Source organism: Pseudoliparis swirei, chromosome 17 (assembly GCF_029220125.1).
Source record: "Pseudoliparis swirei isolate HS2019 ecotype Mariana Trench chromosome 17, NWPU_hadal_v1, whole genome shotgun sequence".
Taxonomy (NCBI): Eukaryota; Metazoa; Chordata; class Actinopteri; order Perciformes; family Liparidae; genus Pseudoliparis; species Pseudoliparis swirei.
Genome location: NC_079404.1, coordinates 6,023,309 through 6,041,933, shown reverse-complemented (window position 1 = coordinate 6,041,933; position 18,625 = coordinate 6,023,309). Strand labels below are relative to the sequence as shown.

General features: G+C 42.5%; 1 protein-coding gene across 1 annotated transcript in view; it reads right to left on the bottom strand.

Annotated features, from left to right (window-relative positions):
- Positions 1–10,447, bottom strand: part of b3gat2 (beta-1,3-glucuronyltransferase 2 (glucuronosyltransferase S)) — a 69,830-nt gene extending 59,383 nt beyond the window's left edge. Inside the window, exon 1 of the mRNA XM_056436148.1 lies at positions 9,914–10,447. Within this exon, the coding sequence (XP_056292123.1) occupies positions 9,914–10,447 (534 nt within the window). The remainder of the gene's footprint in view (positions 1–9,913) is intronic.
- Between the last annotated feature and the right edge of the window lie 8,178 nt (positions 10,448–18,625).

Here is an 18,625-nt window from a genome sequence, read left to right as displayed (position 1 = left end):
TCATACACTCTGTCATATTCATTGAATGTATTTAAACTCTAAATTTGTCCTTCTGTCCACATGACATCTATTGCACCTGTCCATCCTGGAGAGGGATCCTCCTCTGTTGCTCTCCTGAAGGTTTCTTCCCTTTTTCCCCCTGAAGGGTTATTTGGGAGTTTTTCCTGATCCGATGCGAGGTTTTGGGGCAGGGATGTCTATGTGTACAGATTGTAAAGCACTCTGAGACTAATTTGTAATTTGTGAAATTGGGCTATACAAATAAACTGAATTGAATTGTATTGAATGCATCGCAAACCTCCTCCTGTTTCTTCGGTCTCGGATGGTTTCACGCTTAACTTTTTTTAGATAAAATCTAACTGATGCATGAAGATACTGGGATTGAATAACTGCTCATATTTCTTGCCACAAGTGACTTCCTTTAAAGCAAGGGTTGGTAATATTGAGAAACCAGCAGGAGTAAGCTAGATTACAAAACATTATCCAAGTTAAAAACAAAGCCCAAACTATGAGAATAAGAACCAAATTCTATGGAACCAAAACTATGGATTAATTGCCACATACAAATTTGCATTCCAGTCTACCTCAGAAGAAAGTATTATCAAGCATCGGGGAGCTACATTGTTGTGCCTGTACTTCCGAATTAAAATCTTCTCCCACCGGAGAAATCCTCCCACTGTGCAGGGAAGATTATTTATTTTAATATCCCGAAAGTCATCGATGAGATCTTACTCAATGTGGCTGAGGGAATTTCCAAGCACTACAATTTCATAATTACCTTCGCATTGAAAATGCGGATGGTTATGTTTTGATCGCCGTGTATTTATTTATTTGTATGCGTGTTCTTCTCATAACTAAAAAAGTATTAAACCTAATCGCATGAAATTTGGTGGGATGATTGGTTATTATCCGGGGACCATTTGATTCGATTTTGGGGTCAAAGGTCAAGGTCATGAAAAGGTCAACATCTTCTTTTTACCATAGCGCGGTCAATTTCTATCCCAATTGGCATGCAACGAATGCCAAAATGTTCACAATTCAATGCCAAATCTTGTGATATGCGAAGGTATGCGCTCTACCGAGTGCCCGTTCTAGTCCTCGGTAGAAATTAGGCTTTACTTTCCAATGATGGTTATCAATGCTGTTTATCAAGCGAATACATCTTTTGAAGAAACGATGATTACCTTTTGGGATTTTTAAATGACCATAGTCTAATTTAAAGGTGATATAGAAAAACCTGTTGGTCAGATTGAATAAACTGCATATCGACGTGGTCTGAAGTGAACAAGCTCCCTGTGATGGCAGCTCTACGCCTTGAGGGCAAAAATGCTAAATCACTTTTGAAAACCAACAGGAAGCAGGGTCTGTTGAAGGGCCATCGGGGTATAATTGCATGGGCTGCATTAAAGTAGCAGTCTTGCATTTTCTGACACCCTATTGACTGCTAGGAGGCGACTCAGCCGGAACGTGTCGCATGCATAATAAACCGTGCCAAACTGTGTGGCAGCAGAGTACACGCTTTAACTCTTTATGCTAAACACCTTTCCATCTGAGAGAAGGGAAATGCAGGGAGGCTTGTTAAACATTTGCTACGTATCAATGTTTAGTTTTTTGGGGGGAAGGGGGGGAGGCTCATTACTCTGTGGGAGTGTATAGCCCGCTCTTGGAGAAAAACAGCCTGTGCAGCCACTTTTATGTAATCAACAATCAAGAGTCAGAAATGAAGCAGAGCTTTTCCCAGCGGCTTATTTGTGAACTGGGCAACCGCGGATCCAAATTGCCTTGCATGTTGGTCTATAAGCGACTTGTTACAGTCGCTCTGTGGTTCTCAAATTGGGGCAGGCTACGTGAGGACACTCCAGGGGGTACATGACATTTTTTTATTTTTTTATCCTGAAAAAATAGTTAATTAATCAATAAAACATACATGTCAGTTTATAGACTTACTTTTATATTAAGCAGGCTATTTAAAGTAAATATCCCAAAAACTGCGAGTCAAAGAAGAAGAAACCAGAGTCGGTGTCACGGCGCTATTAGAGTGGACCCAAAAGCACGACTCAGACAGGAGTAACAAAGAATACTGTCTTTGGTTGGAAACAGGCTGGGTCAAAACCGGGAGATCAGTGAAAGAAGCAAACAAGTCCAAAAAGGGTCAGGGCAGGCAGGTCAGGAATATACTCTAATAACGCTGGAGAACTTGGCACGAAAACACAAGACAATCTGGCAGAGGACAAGTGGAAGTGAGGGAGCTAAATAGTGAGGGACTAATGAGGGGATGGGCTGCAGGTGAGAAGGGCGTGAGGACCAGGTGAAGGGAATGAGGGACTAACGAGGTGATCAGAGGCAGGTGAGGGGAGTTGGATTCACGAGATGGTGTGACAGGATGAAAACAACTATTACAAAAAGGAAGACGTGGAGCTAAACTGTTACAGTCGGCTAAATTCTGTCAGTTTGCAGACGACTATGTTTTAATTTGTTTTACGTTCACGAGTTGCAACCCACCCTTTATGTGGAGAAAGGTGAGCTAACAGTAGCATTGAGCGACGTCGCAAACATGCAGATCATGCTGGTAAAACCCCTGAGTTTTTTAAGAGGAAACTTTCTGAATTCAGCCATCTGAAAACACGATGCGTAAAGTCACGACTGCAGCAGCGTCTGCGTGGACACAGCGACGTCAAAGACGTCGGAGAGTGTGAGAGGACTCGTAGGGCGAGAGGACTCGTAGCGCGCATTAAAACGGAAAACTCCGATTCGAAGTGGACTCACACAAAAGCATCAACTTCGTACAGTTAAAGCCACGCAATGCACCTCTGTAAACACATGGGAGCTGAAGACACACACACACTCATACTGCCGCTGCACAGAGAGGTGCGCTGGCTCTGAGGGAGAAGACTCATCTGACTGTGGCCTCCACATGACGCCACATCCACACTCACAGCTGTGTGTATGAAATAGGACAGACCCTGACCTGGGGCAGAAAGCTTTGGAGCAGCTCCTACCCTTTGCCTCCACATATTCACGTGAGGCCTCCTTCACCTTGATCACAGGAGTCGCCTCCCTGCCCTCAAGTGTCTCAATAGAATGTAAGTGCAAAAGCACTCAGTCCAATGCAACAGTTTCTATAGCGTTCTCAAGTTTGTAAATGTGTTTTCTCAAACAAAACAGTGACACGCCATTCCAAATTCATTTGAATGAGTGCCGATACTGAGCTGGTCATCTGTCTTAGGGCTGCATACTAATGAGCTTTTTTTAAATTACCGTTGATATTGCAATGTTGATGATTGTCTCAATAACTAATTGCTTTGTCTTTTAATATGGGAGAAGAAATAGGTAAAAATGCTTATGTTTCTCAGACATTGCTTGTTTGTCTGACTCAACTGTCAAAAATCCCAATATATTCAGTTTAAAAATACTCATGTTTGGAGAAGCAAAATGTTTGGGAATTCCGCTCCAAAAATTACTGAAAGTATATAAGGATGAGCAAAACAGTTGGATTCATTCTCTGTCAATCAACTAATTGTTAGAAGTTGTTTTTAAAATGTTAACACAATTTCATTAACCTTTTAAAATAATATCATTAAAATCTACACTCGTATAACATGAACGTCTCCTAATAAAATTAGCAACTGATGAGACGGTTACACATCGACGAATAATCCAATTTCATTTCAATGCAACAGTGCAATCTTCAGTTTCCAGAGAAGAATCAGGTTTAAAATTATTCTCGTCACCTACAGATTGGTGATGCTCCATCATAGCTTGTAGTACCATATTGCCCCACTAGAGAGCTGCGCTCACTAAATGTCGGGCTACTTGTGGTTCCTAGGGTCTTAAAAGGTAGGATGGGAGCCAGAGCCTTCAGTTATCAAGCTCCTCTTATGGAACCAGCTTCCACCTTCAGTCCGGGAGGCAGACACAGTCACCTCATTTAAGAGTAGACTGAAGACTTTCCTCTTTAATCAGGTTCACCTGGTCCAGCCCTTATGCTGCGTTCACACCAAACGCGTTGTGAATACTCGCGTGAGCTTACTCTCTTGACTGTTTCTGGCTTTTCGCGTCACTCACTTCATTTGCGCCTTAGAGGGGGCGGGGCTTATCTCCATGGCTTTACTCCGTTATCATTTCCGCCATCTACCATGGAAGAATGAACCACTATTTGTGCTTTAAACTTGTTGTGGACGTCCCACAAACGGCGGAATGGCGAAAGAGGCTAATTTTTCGCACCACTCAATTTGTTTCAAACACGCTACCCGCCGAGAATTTGCGTACATCGCATCCACTCACGGCAGTTTTTTTGACTTTGCATGGAATCTACTCGCGAGAAATATTCGCAACGCTATTGGTGTGAACGCCACTTTAGATATGCTGCTATAGGCTTATAGGCTGCTGGTTTTTTGGGGGGGGGAACATTGGGCTCCTCTCTCCTTTTCTCTCTCTCCTTATGGATGAATTTTCTTCTTTCCATTGCACATTACTAACTCTACTTCTTTTTCAATTCAGTTTATTTGTATAGCCCAATTTCACAAATTACAAATTTGTCTCGGAGTGCTTTACAATCTATGCCGTATCATAGGGTCCGATGACCCCATGAGACGTGAAGTCAAACGGACTCCGGGGAGAAAGCAGAGTTCTTCACCTGAGTCTTTGTGACTTCACGTCTCATAGGGTCCATTGGACCTGTGTCTGAAGCTGGTCCTGTGTCCTGACTCCTTGCTCTGGCTTCCTGCATCCAGCCCCTGGCCTGGACCTGACCTCATTCCCAATGGCCCTGCCTCCTTCTCTGTGCCTTCTGCCTCAAAGACCGACCTCATTATTCCGGCCTCTTTCGCGATGCCTCCTGCCTGGTGGCCCTGCATCCTGCACGTGGCTCTGCCGTTGCTCTTCCCTTTTTTCCCCTGAAAGGGATTTTTTTTCTGGTTCTTTAAAGAGTTTTTCCTGATCCAGTGTGAGGTATGTGTACAGCTTGTAAAGCAAATAGGCACATTTGTAATGTGTGATTTGGGGCTATACAAAATAAACTGAATTGACAGTTAAAGTCTACGATTTCAAGACAGCCATTGGATGATAAAACTAATGTTGCAGAAATTAAAATGTAATTACCAAGTCTGCTTGAGTATAGTAAACACGACAAATGTATCTCAATACAGCACATTACTCAGCCAATTGTATGTTGGAAGAGTTATTACTTGCTGTAATCATTAATGAGGAGGGAAAACAGATGGTGGGATTTGTGTAGTCATGCTATGAGGGTACTGCCTGTGGAGAGACCCATAACTCTTACCGTGCACTTATTGTATTGAGCCTAAGAAACGGATTGATAATTAAGAATAATCATTACAAGAAGTTAACGGTAAAAAACAAATTTTCAGCTGCAAAACCGTCAACTCAGTGCTATTTCTTCTTTAAATGATCAACGGGTTTCTAAAATGGAGCTGCCACCCACTATATGCCCAGTTACTGCCATCCGTCTAAAGCCTGCAGACAGTTTCTGCTGGTTATTACTGCCGTATGACAGCCTATTATCTCTCTACGACAGGCCATTATCTTCACAGAGGAGCTGGGTAATGAAATAGGGAGGAGGACAGAGAGAGGACAGTGTGCGATCAACAAATCAAACAGATGCTCTTTACGCGGAGCCGCCGGCACCGAATCTAACACTGTCAGAGTCGACTCAGCCACAGCGCACTGGTCCCACAATAATGACGATCTTTGCCCAAGTGGTGCGTTCAGGAACACTAACCAGGGAAAAGGGCGACTAGTGTCAGCATGTGATTCTAATTAAAGCTGGATTTGTTTCAGCCTGTACAAAAGAAAATGGACTTAACTGCTTCTCGATTGACTACCTTCGCATTGAAAATGCGGAAGGTTATGTTTTGATCGCTGTGTATTTATTTGTTTATTTGTATGCGTGTTCCTCGCATAACAAAAAAAGTTTTAAACCGAATCGCATGAAATTTGGTGGGATGATTGGTTATTATCCGGGAACCATTTGATTAGATTTTGGGATCGATCGGGTCAAAGGTCAAGGTCATGAAAAGGTCAAAATCTTCTTGAATCGCATGAAATTTGGTGGGATGATTGGTTATTATCCGGGGACCATTTGATTAGATTTTGGGATTAATCGGGTCAAAGGTCAAGGTCATGGAAAGGTCAAACTCTTCTTTTTACCATAGCACGGTCAATTTTTATCCAATTGGCATGCAACTAATGCCAAAATGTTCATAATTCAATGCCCAATCTTGTGATATGCGAAGGTATGCGCTCTACCGAGTGCCCATTCTAGTTTGTCTTGGATTTGTCTGTAACTTTGGCTCAGTATGGTGGACTGACCACCAACTGCAAAGCATTCTCATGTAAACCGATTATGGTGGGGTTTTAAAGACAAGACTTCACTTTGGTTTTTGGGGTATCGTGAATAGCATTTTTTCTCACACTTGATGAATTAAAAAAATTATTGAGAAAGAAAAAAAGTCAGATCAATCAATAGCGAAAATGAACCCTCATATTTACATTGTTTCTCCTGATGGACCAGACTTCTAGAAGGCGTCCAATGCACGTTTTCGGTCTTCAGCCTTCATCCAAACAAACCTAACGAAAACAAAACAAAACAAAATGCTGCAGCGCTCAAATAAAGTGCATCCAACACACGTGAAGTAGAGGCGCCTTTGGTTTACTCTGCAATTTTAGCAAATACATTTTAGACGCAATTTCTTTTTAAAGAAGGAAAAAGCCTGTTGCAATGCAAACATAACATTTTCCTCCTGCAAAGGGCCAGTAAATTGCTCAGGGACTCCGTTTTTACGATGTCATTATTTATATAAAATGATTTAATTATTGGAGCAAATCATAGCAATTTCAGACTTGCGGCCCGCTATCTTTGAATGGCAGTAATCAGAGTGAACAATCATCCACGAGACCCAGGAGATTGTTTTGTCGCTTCTGCCGGTCGTCTTTCTACATTATCTGAATGTCTAGGGCACGTGTATCAGAGGACGGCTGTGTCTCTTTAATATGAGGGACAACTGACTATTAACAGTGGAGTGAAAACAGATATCTGTATATTTGTACGTGACCCAACAGAAACACTCAGAAAAAGACTTGAATTACATGGAGGTATCAATATACGGATAGGATACTGGCATATCATCTGGCCTGTTGTCCAACTCAGATTTAAAGACTAGAGCTAGTCGATGTGTTTTCATCAGTATCTATCATAATATATATATATATATATATATACACACACATCTATATACACATATATTTATATATACAGGACTGTCTCAGAAAATTAGAATATTGTGATGAAGTTCTTTATTTTCTGTAATGCAATTAAAAAAACAAAAATGTCATGCATTCTGGATTCATTACAAATCAACTGAAATATTGCAAGCCTTTTATTCTGATTTATTGCTGATTATGGCTTACAGCTTAAGAAAACTCAAATATCCTATCTCTAAATATTAGAATATCATGAAAAAGTATACTAGTAGGGTATTAAACAAATCACTTGAATTGTCTAATTAACTCGAAACACCTGCAAGGGTTTCCTGAGCCTTGACAAACACTCAGCTGTTATAAATCTTTTTTACTTGGTCTGAGGAAATATTAAAATTTTATGAGATAGGATTTTAGAGTTTTCTTAAGCTGTAAGCCATAATCAGCAATATTAAAAGAATAAAAGGCTTGCAATATTTCAGTTGATTTGTAATGAATCCAGAATGCATGACATTTTGTTTTAATTGCATTACAGAAAATAAAGAACTTTATCACAATATTCTAATTTTCTGAGACAGTCCTGTATATATATATATAGATAGATAGATATTTATATAGAGAGAGAGCGAGAGAGAAATAAACATATATAATAAAAAAAGGCCTGTATCCCTATCAACCCTCGACAATCTCACCCTTGTATAGAAACACACACACACACACACACACACACAGACAGCCTGCTGGAGCCAAAACACCGGGGGTTGCCCCTCGGGTACCACCACTACAGCAACGCCACAGCCTCCACACATCTCTCTCTTCTCTCCGACACTCATTTAGGCCCATGTGTCCATGCAGTTTCATCGTTTTCACTTCAAGAATATATATATCGGTTCAACAGCGGTCCCCTAGGTCAAACAAGCGATTCTCAAAAACGGAGGGGGAAGGGGGGGCGGCGAGTGCCACAAGGGTTGTTTAGTATGTCTCCAGTGGGCTCCCCATGAACATGAGAAGAAGCGTTGAATTTTAATAAGTGGATTCCTTTGAAATGATTCCATATGGGGATAGCCACCAGTGACTTTTCCTGAGCAGCATAATGGTTAGAGCACGGTACAAACACCGTTAGATACGGGGGAAATAAATCCTTTTACCATTTTGAAGGTTCTCAGATCCGACAATCTGTTAAATATATATGGATAACTCCAATCTCTATTATCTTCCCACATCGCATTAATAAATACTTCTTTGGTCCGCAGGGATGGTTCTGATGTTTATCAGGGCTGTTTGGTGGTGGGCTCCAATGCCTAACTTCTAGGTGGTAAAGCACATTTAGTTAAACTTGTGGAATTGTTCAAATCACCTCTGTGTAGATTGGCTACAATATAACAATGTTGTAAACATAATGCATTAATGTTAATTTTAAAATATGATATAGTTGTATATAATGATGTATATATTATGTTCCAGGACAGTCAGTGAACAGTCTCAGTGATTCAGTAATGCGGCAATATCTCCTAGCTAAAGGTTAACGTTAGCTAACGGTGGCCACACAAAGAAATGACTCATTGGATGAACTCAATTAAATTGTTGGCAGGTTTTCCATCCAATAATTATATGCAACTCCAACTCAAATTTAGCACATCAGTGCAATAAAATGTAATTAAGTTTGTCCAACTCATTTGTTTCAAATACATCTAAAATAAAATAACTATATTCATTAAATTAAATTAATTTGTGTTTGTCCAACTCAAAATATAAACTAACTAACTAAGAAAATATGCAAACTCCACACAGAAGGAACGCCCAGACTGGGAATTGAACCCACAGACCTCTGGCTTTGAGGCGACAGTGCTAGCCACTACACCACCATACAGCCCTGAAAGTGTCTTCACCTTGTAAACAACAGATTTTCAGCTGGCGCATGCGCAAAGGGTCGTCCTCAATGAAACACATTTATTTTGAGTTGATATGCACACCATCTAACCTAAATAAATCTAATAAATGAAAGAATTCATACATTTTGTGTTCCACCCATTAAATATAAATATCTATTTTTGTAATTGATTTATTTAAATGTATCAAACAATATTTAAATGTGTCACCTCGAAGAAGGGCTTGAATCGTTTTTGTGAGTGTAACCTAAATAAATCTAATAAATGAAAGTATTCCGACATTTTGTGTTACACCCATTCAATATAAATATCTTCGTTTTGTAATTGATTTATTTAAATGCATCAAACAATATTTAAATGTGTCACCTCTAAGAAGGGCTTGAATCGTTTTTTTGAGTGCACTGTAAACTACTGCTCACACCAAAGCAAGTAACAGTTACATTGTAGCAGTTCTAGTGTGGGTTTAAATACACTGTGTTATTAGTTAAGAGTTTAACTTTTGATTTGTAAAATGTCGGTTTCTGTTATTTACTCTTTGGGAAGTTAGCTACATCGTGTAGCTTTATATCGCATATACACATACATGTTACTAATATGCTACTTTTTTTGCATTCTATTTAAGGAAGTTGGAGTAGTTTTATTAGTAATGTTGACGTATTCTAACAGCAATAAACTCCATGTGAATGTTTCCACATCACGGTTCCCAGCTAAAGAGCCTTGTTTATCCATGATGCTCTTGGTCAGCTGTGAAGTGCTGAGAACAAGATGGACAAAAACACCGGTCGAGGCATCACGTGTCTGGTTACCTCCTCAAACAGCTCCAGGCTGTAGGTGTTGTCATCGTCCGCGAAGAAAACCACCCCGGCGTCCCGCTTGCTCCGGTGCTGCCGGAGCCACATTAGAGCCACATTCCTCTGTTCGGTGGCGCGTGGCATCCCGGTGCGCTTAAACCTGCGAGGAGTGAACACGTGCAGGTGCGTGAACGGCACGCCGCACCGGGCCAAGAAGCGCGCCACCAACTCCGTGCGCGTCGTGGAGTCCTCCACCACGATCCAGTGGAACCGGGGCACCTGGCGGAAGGCGTGCGCCAGACGGATCAGCTCCGCTTTCTGCACAGGTCGGGTGTAAGTCGGAGTGATGGCGTAGATAACCGGCAGAGCGGTCTGGTTCTGGATGCCAACCGTCCCCGGTGCGCCGGTCCGGGCCGTCCGCTGCGCCTTGCCAGTCCGGGCGGCTGCTGGAGCCCGGATCGCCCTTTTACTGTCGATATCGATCATGATGATGACTATAAGGACCCAGGGCAGCAGGATGAAGAAGCGGCTAAAAAACACTGATTTCATGGCGAGGCTGAAGTTCCCGTGTTTCTTCCACTCACTCCATCACAACCGGAGAGGCACCGATCCGACGGACCGCAACTCCAACAACCCTTCACTCAATACCGCGTGATTTTATTCATCATAACCAAACAACAAAGAGAGACACATTGAGTCCATTTAAAACTATGTAAAACCCCCCCGGTAACCCTGCCACCCCCCCCCCCCCCCGTCCCCCTGTCCCGGCGGGACCTTTCCCCGGAGTCCCCCCCCCCCTCCACTTCTTCGCCTCTCTCCTCTCGGATGGGATTTGAGCGCTTCTTCGTGGTCCTACCCTTCCTCCAGCGCACTCACTCGCGAGCCCCCGTTAAATCCCATGTTCTGCCCGTGCTTCCTGCGCGTGTTTCCAGGGCAGAAAAACAAGCCGGAGCGGTCCTCCCTGCAGCGGGCGGTGCGAACCGACCGATGTGCGCCACCGAGGAGCATCACTATGCGAGAACGGAGGGCTGCTCCTAAGCCCGAGGATAATAAGGCAGGAGGGGAGGAGCAGGTGCACGGCAGGGGAGGGGAGACGGGATGGAAGAGAGAGAACCTGGGGTAGAGAAAGAGAGAGAGAGAGAGACAGAGAGAGAGAGAGGGAGGATAGTTGTGTGTGTGTGTGTGTGTGTGTGTGTGTGTGTGTGTGGCATAAACTGATCAGTTTATGCCACACACACGCACACTATCAGATAGAGGCATAGACCCAAAGAGAGAGAGAGAGAGAGAGAGATAGAGAGAGGCATATCTCATATCCCATGCTGTGTTTGTCCAGCATGCATTATTCAACTAAACATAAAGTAGGACTTAATATGAGGACTTGGGGGACATGAATGCCTCAGGGGTCTTTGCGAAGGTTCCAGGGATCGCAATGCTGATAACAAGATAAAGATTTAATTTCAGAACTCGACCAATTGCAAACAAGGTCTTCACACAAGGCCATCCGTGTTTTACCTCAAGGGCCACAGTGCAGTTTATTCCAAACTTGGGACAATAAGTCAAAATTCGCCCCAAAAATGGGTCTAGGAAAAAAATGGATGGATGAGAAATGAGTCATAATATATGAGGGCCACAGGGCACTTTACTTCTAAATTAAACTGGCAAGTTGAAAGTATTCTTTTGCACAAAAAATGTCAAACATATTGATTGCATTTTTTTTTAAATTGTGATGATTTATTACTTTATTACTTGTATTACATCTAGGACTGGTGTCCAACATACAACATTTTAATAATAAAAAACAAGCCATGTGAGGATGTTCCCTCAGGCTTCAGGAGGATGTGATGGCCATGTCTTTCCAGACCAAGTGGTTAATCAAATGAAGCACGAATTCATTATTAATGGAAACCTTTTTCAAAAGGCTGCTCTAAAGAGATGCATCTGAAGTGGAGCTGCAATTAACAACCAATAAAACTACCAGAACACCCAGGGCTGTCATATTCCAATTAGAAATTGAGCTGAAAAACAAGTCATTCATTCGATTTAGTTAATTTAAGGAAAAGTATGAAAACCTTTTTATTTGCGTCCGATTTTCTGCTGAGCACTTTAAAAAAAAGTATGTCTTCGGGTCTTTTGAGGTGTACTCGAAGGATCCACCGTGAGTTCTGGGAACGAACAATGGACATTTTTCACTATTTTCTGACTGACCAAATAACTGGTCTGAATGACTGCTGCTTCCAGCGCCATTAGAGCAGCAGCAGCCAGCTAGATTCACCAACGACGCAGCATCTCAACGCTGATTGGTTGTCGCAACTCGGCGGCGGACAAATTGTTCCAGTAGGGGCGAGATCCCCCTAGCGACGCTGGCACTCAGTGGCACCTCAGTGGCAAGTCTGTGGCAAGTGCCGCTCGGTGCCAGTACTCAGCGACAACTCACTGGCAACTCACTGGCACCTCACTGGCAACTCACTGGCACCTCACTGGCACCTCACTGGCAACTCACTGGCACCTCACTGGCACCTCACTGGCAAGTCTGTGGCAAGTGCCACAGACTTGCATAGATAATGTATTTTTTTAGACTTACTTAAAATATGCAATACGATATTGCTGTACAATACTGCTGTACTATATTGAATATTGTTTTGCTACTACTACGTTTCACTTCGTAATATATAACACTTATATACCATGATATGTATAATGTACCCGCCTTTCTTTAATAATAATAAATATATAATTAATTTTTTTACCATGTCATACTGTTATACCGCCATGAAATTCTTCTTTGAGAAGATGCCACTGTTAGTCTAAAGTTTAAGCACTGGCACTCAGTGACACTTGCGGGCACTTGCCATCAGTTGCCAGCAGTTGCCAGCAGATGCCACTACTAGTCAAAAGTGCCACTACTAGTTAAAAGTGCCACTACTAGTTAAAAGTGCCACTACTAGTCAAAAGTGCCAGCAGGCGGAGGGTCGGCCGCGGTGACGAGTCTGCGACGATTTAGTGACAAGCTTCACTGAAGTGCCCGGACAGCGGAAGAAATCACTTTCATGATCACAAAATGGAGGAGCTGCGGTTTAGCTAGATAGATAGATAGCTAAAATAGCTAGATACACAGATGGATGTGTGTGTATATATAAAAAAGACACTAATTAATATATATATATATATATATTAATATATATATATATATATATTAATTAGTGTCTTTTTGTAGACACTTACTGACAATATGCAATAAGATAGTGCTGTACATTACTGCTGTACTATATTTAATATTGTTTTGCTACTACTACGTTTCACTTCGTAATCTATTACACTTATATACCATGATATTGTAACGTCTCGGACGTTATGGCACTGATGACACGGAGACGGGACGACGTTATTAATCCTCCCTTTATTGGGCATCCACCAACACATACAGCGTGTTCCTCTCAGCTTAGCAGGTCGAAAGTCAACAACAACGGTTCCGTCAACCACCCTTAACTCCCGTTTTACGACAGGTTAACCCGCCTCCCTCTACTCCGCCAATCACAGGCACGCCCCCTCGACCAGCATGCACGGTGCCACACTTTGATTGACAGCCACTTCACAGGGTCGCTACAATATATTACGAAGTGAAACGTAGTAGAAGCAAAACAATATTAAATATAGTACAGCAGTAATGTACAGCACTATCGCATATTGTAAGTAAGTGTCTACAAAAAGACACTATATATATATATCCATCTGTGTATCTAGCTATTTTAGCTATCTATCTATCTATCTATCTATCTATCTATCTATCTAGCTAAACCGCAGCTCCTCCATTCTGTGATCATGAAAGTGATTTCTTCCGCTGTCCGGGCACTTCAGTGAAGCTTGTCACTAAATCGTCGCAGACTCGTCACTGCGGCCGACCCTCCGTCTGCTGGCACTTTTTGACTAGTAGTGGCACTTTTTAACTAGTAGTGGCACTTTTTGACTAGTAGTGGCATCTGCTGGCAACTGATGGCAAGTGCCGGCAAGTGTCACTGAGTGCCAGTGCTTAAACTTTAGACTAACAGTGGCATCTCCTCAAAGGAGAATTTCATGGAGGTATAACAGTATGACATGGTAAAAAAAATAATTATATATTTTTTATTATTAAAGAAAGGCGGGTACATTATACATATCATGGTATATAAGTGTTATATATTACGAAGTGAAACGTAGTAGTAGCAAAACAATATTCAATATAGTACAGCAGTATTGTACAGCAATATCGTATTGCATATTTTAAGTAAGTCTAAAAAAATACATTATCTATGCAAGTCTGTGGCACTTGCCACAGACTTGCCACTGAGGTGCCAGTGAGGTGCCAGTGAGTTGCCAGTGAGGTGCCAGTGAGGTGCCAGTGAGTTGCCAGTGAGGTGCCAGTGAGGTGCCAGTGAGTTGTCGGTGCCAGTGATTGCACTCGCCCTCTCTCAATTGTTCACCAAAGTTGAAATATTTCAACATGATGCGAAAGAAGCAATTTTTTTTCGCGCTGCACAATTCCCGTCAATCGCAACCATTTGCATCTGTACATTGACTTTGCATGGGATCTACACGAGCGGAAAATTTGCAACGCTTTTGGTGTGATGGCACCATAAGGGTTGTAAGGACTCAAGAGAACCATCACAAAAATGCATAATGTCGTGGTCAGACTCCACAATATAACCAGCGTATTGGGGACGAAAATCAGGGTTTCAAATGAAACAACAAATAGCTGACTCCATTCTTCCTCCCTCCCATTGTGTCATTACGACCCAATCTGACTATATACAAGGCCATATTTACCAGCAGACGACTTCATCTGACCAGATCTGGATCAAACTGGGGTCAGCGGTCTATTGCGGATCCATCTAGGGGTCCTCAAAACAGATAAGAGCTTTCCTGCCGACTGTCGTTCTCTCGGCTTCAACCGTGAAGCTAATCATCGATGGTTAATTAGCACGCTACTTGGATCAAGAGATCTGTTGTGTGTGTGTGTGTGTGGGGGGGGGAGCGAAATCACTGAGCCGCGCTAATAGAGTTGCTTCACACCAAACTAATTGCAGGCAAACAAGCTCGTAATTTCACAGGATGAAAGCACCTTTGATTGTTTGGATTAGGTAACGGGCCCGGGGAAGCTGACGTGTTTACGGAGACCGGTGGTAATTTGAAGCGCCGTGTTCGTCACCTCGAGACCCGTCGGGTATTCTGTTGTTCTCAAACAAAATGACGTTCGAAGGTATAATCAATCTTGCGCTCAATGATTTGGGTGAAATACCAAGTAATGGGCTTACTCAATGATAAATCACTTTTAAGGGACTGATGGGATGAGAGCGAATGGTTTACCAGGCTCTATTCCAATATGAGATTGCCGTTCTTTATCAACCTCGATTGCGTGTTCCTCCATCTGTTCACGTGCTAGTTGGAAATGAGGATGACTCATCAAGCAAAATGACATTTTTAATGAGTTCATTTTGATTGAAATTGCTACTGGTAGTAGCGAACACGGGGGAGGGACATTGTTTTGATTTCATGTCAGACATGAAAAACGAGATGATTCATCGAACGGAGCTTGCTCCAAGAAATGGTAAATCTTGTTTTTAATTAAATAATTCTATAATGCATAATCAACTGTTTTGCAACTCGACTCGTTTCTTTTGGAAGTGCGTTGAGAGTAAGAGGTCTCTGCCAACGCATTGTCGTTCCTCCGTGTTGAATTACGTGGCAAGGCAAAGGAGGCTGTATAAAACGTCCACACAATGAAGGCATTGGGGCAGATGGGTGTGTCAGAAAAGAACGGACTTCCAATAAGGTGACCTGTGTTTGTGTCCTGTATGAAACCAAAGGTTAACGTTGATGTATTTTAAGTTGCGTCACGTAATTTAACAAACAAACTTATGTCCTGAATATAACAGCTTCATTTGGCTGCCTAAACATAATCAATTGTTTCCTGTGAACACAAACATTTATTTGGAAAAGAGAGTGTAAGCACTTATCGAGCGTCATAGTTTGTGCCACGGACCAACCTGCAGTATTTGCTGAGTTGGGAGTGTTTGATGTAAGGGAGGGGGGGGGGGAGGGGAGGGGGGGGGTCTCAGTGGGTAGAGCGAGTCGTCGCAAGTTGGCAGTTTGATTCTTCGTACCTACCGTTCAAGTGTCCTTGAGCAACACACTGCACATGCTGTCAGTTATCAAGCTCCTCTTTTATGGAACCAGCTTCTACTTTCAGTCCGGGAGGCAGACACAGTCACCTCGTTTAAGAGTCGACTGAATACTTTCCTCTTTAATAGAGCTTAGCGTTCAGGGTGACTCAGCTTCACCTGGTCCAGCCCCTTGAGATGCTGCTATATGCTTAAAGGCTGCTAGTCTCCTCTCTCCTCTTCTCTCGCTCCATATGGATGAATTTACATCTCTCCATTGCACATTACTAACTCTACTTCTGTGTCTATACCTGGGCCTGGCTCTTGGGCCCTGACTCCTTGCCCCTGCTTCCTGCCCCCTTGGCCCTGCTTCATGGTCCTACCCCTCCTCTTCTTCTGTTCCATGGATCGTGGTTATCTGGATCGTGGTCCATGCCCACTAGTAATTATTCATACACATATTCATTGAATGTGTTGTAACTCTGTAACGCTGTTCATCTGTTCACATGACATCTATTGCTTCAGTCCATAGGGGAGAGGGATCCTCCGCTGTTGCTCTCCTGAAGGCTTCTCCTATTTTCCCTGTGAAAGTTTTCTTTTTTGGGAGTTTCTCCTGATCCCATGTGAGGTCCTGGGACAGGGATGTCTATGTGTACAGATTGTAAAGCCCTCTGAGGAATTTTTTAGTTTTTTTTAATTCTGGGCTAAACAAAATAAACTGAATTGAATTGAATAGATGTTGCATTAATTATGCCACGAGTCCTTTCCTGATCCATGGCATGCTGTCAATCACTTGTCAAACTACTTCATCAGTCACCTGTCACCTCTTTGTAAATGCTGTTTCATCCATAGGATGTGTGTGTGTGTGTGTGTGTGTGTGTGTGTGTGTGCGTCAGTGCGTGTGTATGTCACTGCCCCCACCCTAGCCAGCCCAAGAGACAGCCCGTGACGCAACACTAAATACATTTGGGTCAGGGTGTAACATTTTAGGTAATCTATAAATAGAAAAGGAATACAAATGTATGTATCAAAGTATTCATGTAATAATAATCATGTTCAATCACCTGAAACAAAGAATTGTTTGTTTTCTTTTCACATGTTCTTGTAGTTCCCCGAAACAATTGCAAAACTGCAAAACCGTGGTATACCACTGGATGTCCATTGTTTATGAAGTAGTGTTATTCTGTGAAGGATGGCCTCTGAGCGGAGGGACGTGTTCTTTAACCCTCCTGTTGCCTTAGGGTCATTTTGACCAGATTAAATATTTAACCCTCCCGCCGCCTTAGGGTCATTTTGACCCGATTCAATGTTTCACCCTCCTGTTACCTTTATATTTGCTAACATATTTTACCCTTTGGGTTCAATTTGACACCAGCAATTAAAACCTCCAGAAAATTATTAGAATTAATATTGTTTTCCAAGTTTAAGTGTGAGGCACTTTATGTTTGTTTGTTGACTACCGAAAGAACACCGACATTAAACATTGAATGGGGTCAAATTAACCCTAAGGCGGCAGGAGAGTGTAATATTGATTCGGGTCAAATTGACCCTAAGGCAACACAAGGGTTAAGAAAAGGACCTTAAATTACTTCTGCTATAATCTGGCGCGATAGAAAAAATTACAGGGTGGCTGGAGGAGATTTTTATTTATTTTTTTAACTCAACATTTTCTGGGAGCCATATGCCGTCACCGGAAAAGCCATATATGGCTCGCGAGCCATAGGTTCCTGACCCCTGTCCTACACCCTGTCCCTTAAGTGTACCTGCAACTCTAGCTTTAAAATACTCCACCATGTTCACAAGCTAGTTTGCAACTAGGATTGTGTATCTGATGTTTTATGCTGGAGATACCGGCTCTGGGTATGAATGCAAATAATGAGAACAAAATTAATTGTATCGAGAGGCTCCATTGAGTATAAGTCTGGGGGATCAGGTCTCTGGGTTTGTCACGCTGAGCAACACCTTTTACTTTTCATCCTCTAACACGGATTCAGTGTCAATATAACAATATTGAGTAGTTTTAACTGAAATATTGAGTTATTTCGACAGTTTGCAAACTCATACCTTTCTTTGAGCTCTGAAAAAGCTGCCATTTCTTTTTCTATTTCTGCCTTCACAGCAGCTCTGACAAAATGTTTGTACAGCTAACACTCCAATCTGCTCGGCATTACCTGGGCACTTTGTCAAACTGTGAGAGCGGTGGATGTAGTTTTAAGAAACAATCCCCTCCACACACACACACACATGTTTTAATGTAATCCAGTCCATTTCTCTGTCACCACCTCGATGCATACACTCGTCCTGCTGTGATTATCTGCATCACCAGTGAGGTCAACCTGCTGGGCGAATGGGTTTTCCAGCTCGAGTCAGCTGCCGGTCATCGGTGTGAAGTTGGATTCGGAGATGCTGTCGATTTGACACGTATGTGACATCTTGTCAAACGGGCCATGCACTGTGGTGACACACGTGCCGGCCAGCGAGGGGAAGTGTACTGCTCGCCCAGACCTTCACAAAACACAGGAGCAGATAGAAGGGTGCGTCGTCATCGTGACATCGCGATGAGTTTGTGGACTGCCGTTTAGAAGTCTTGAGT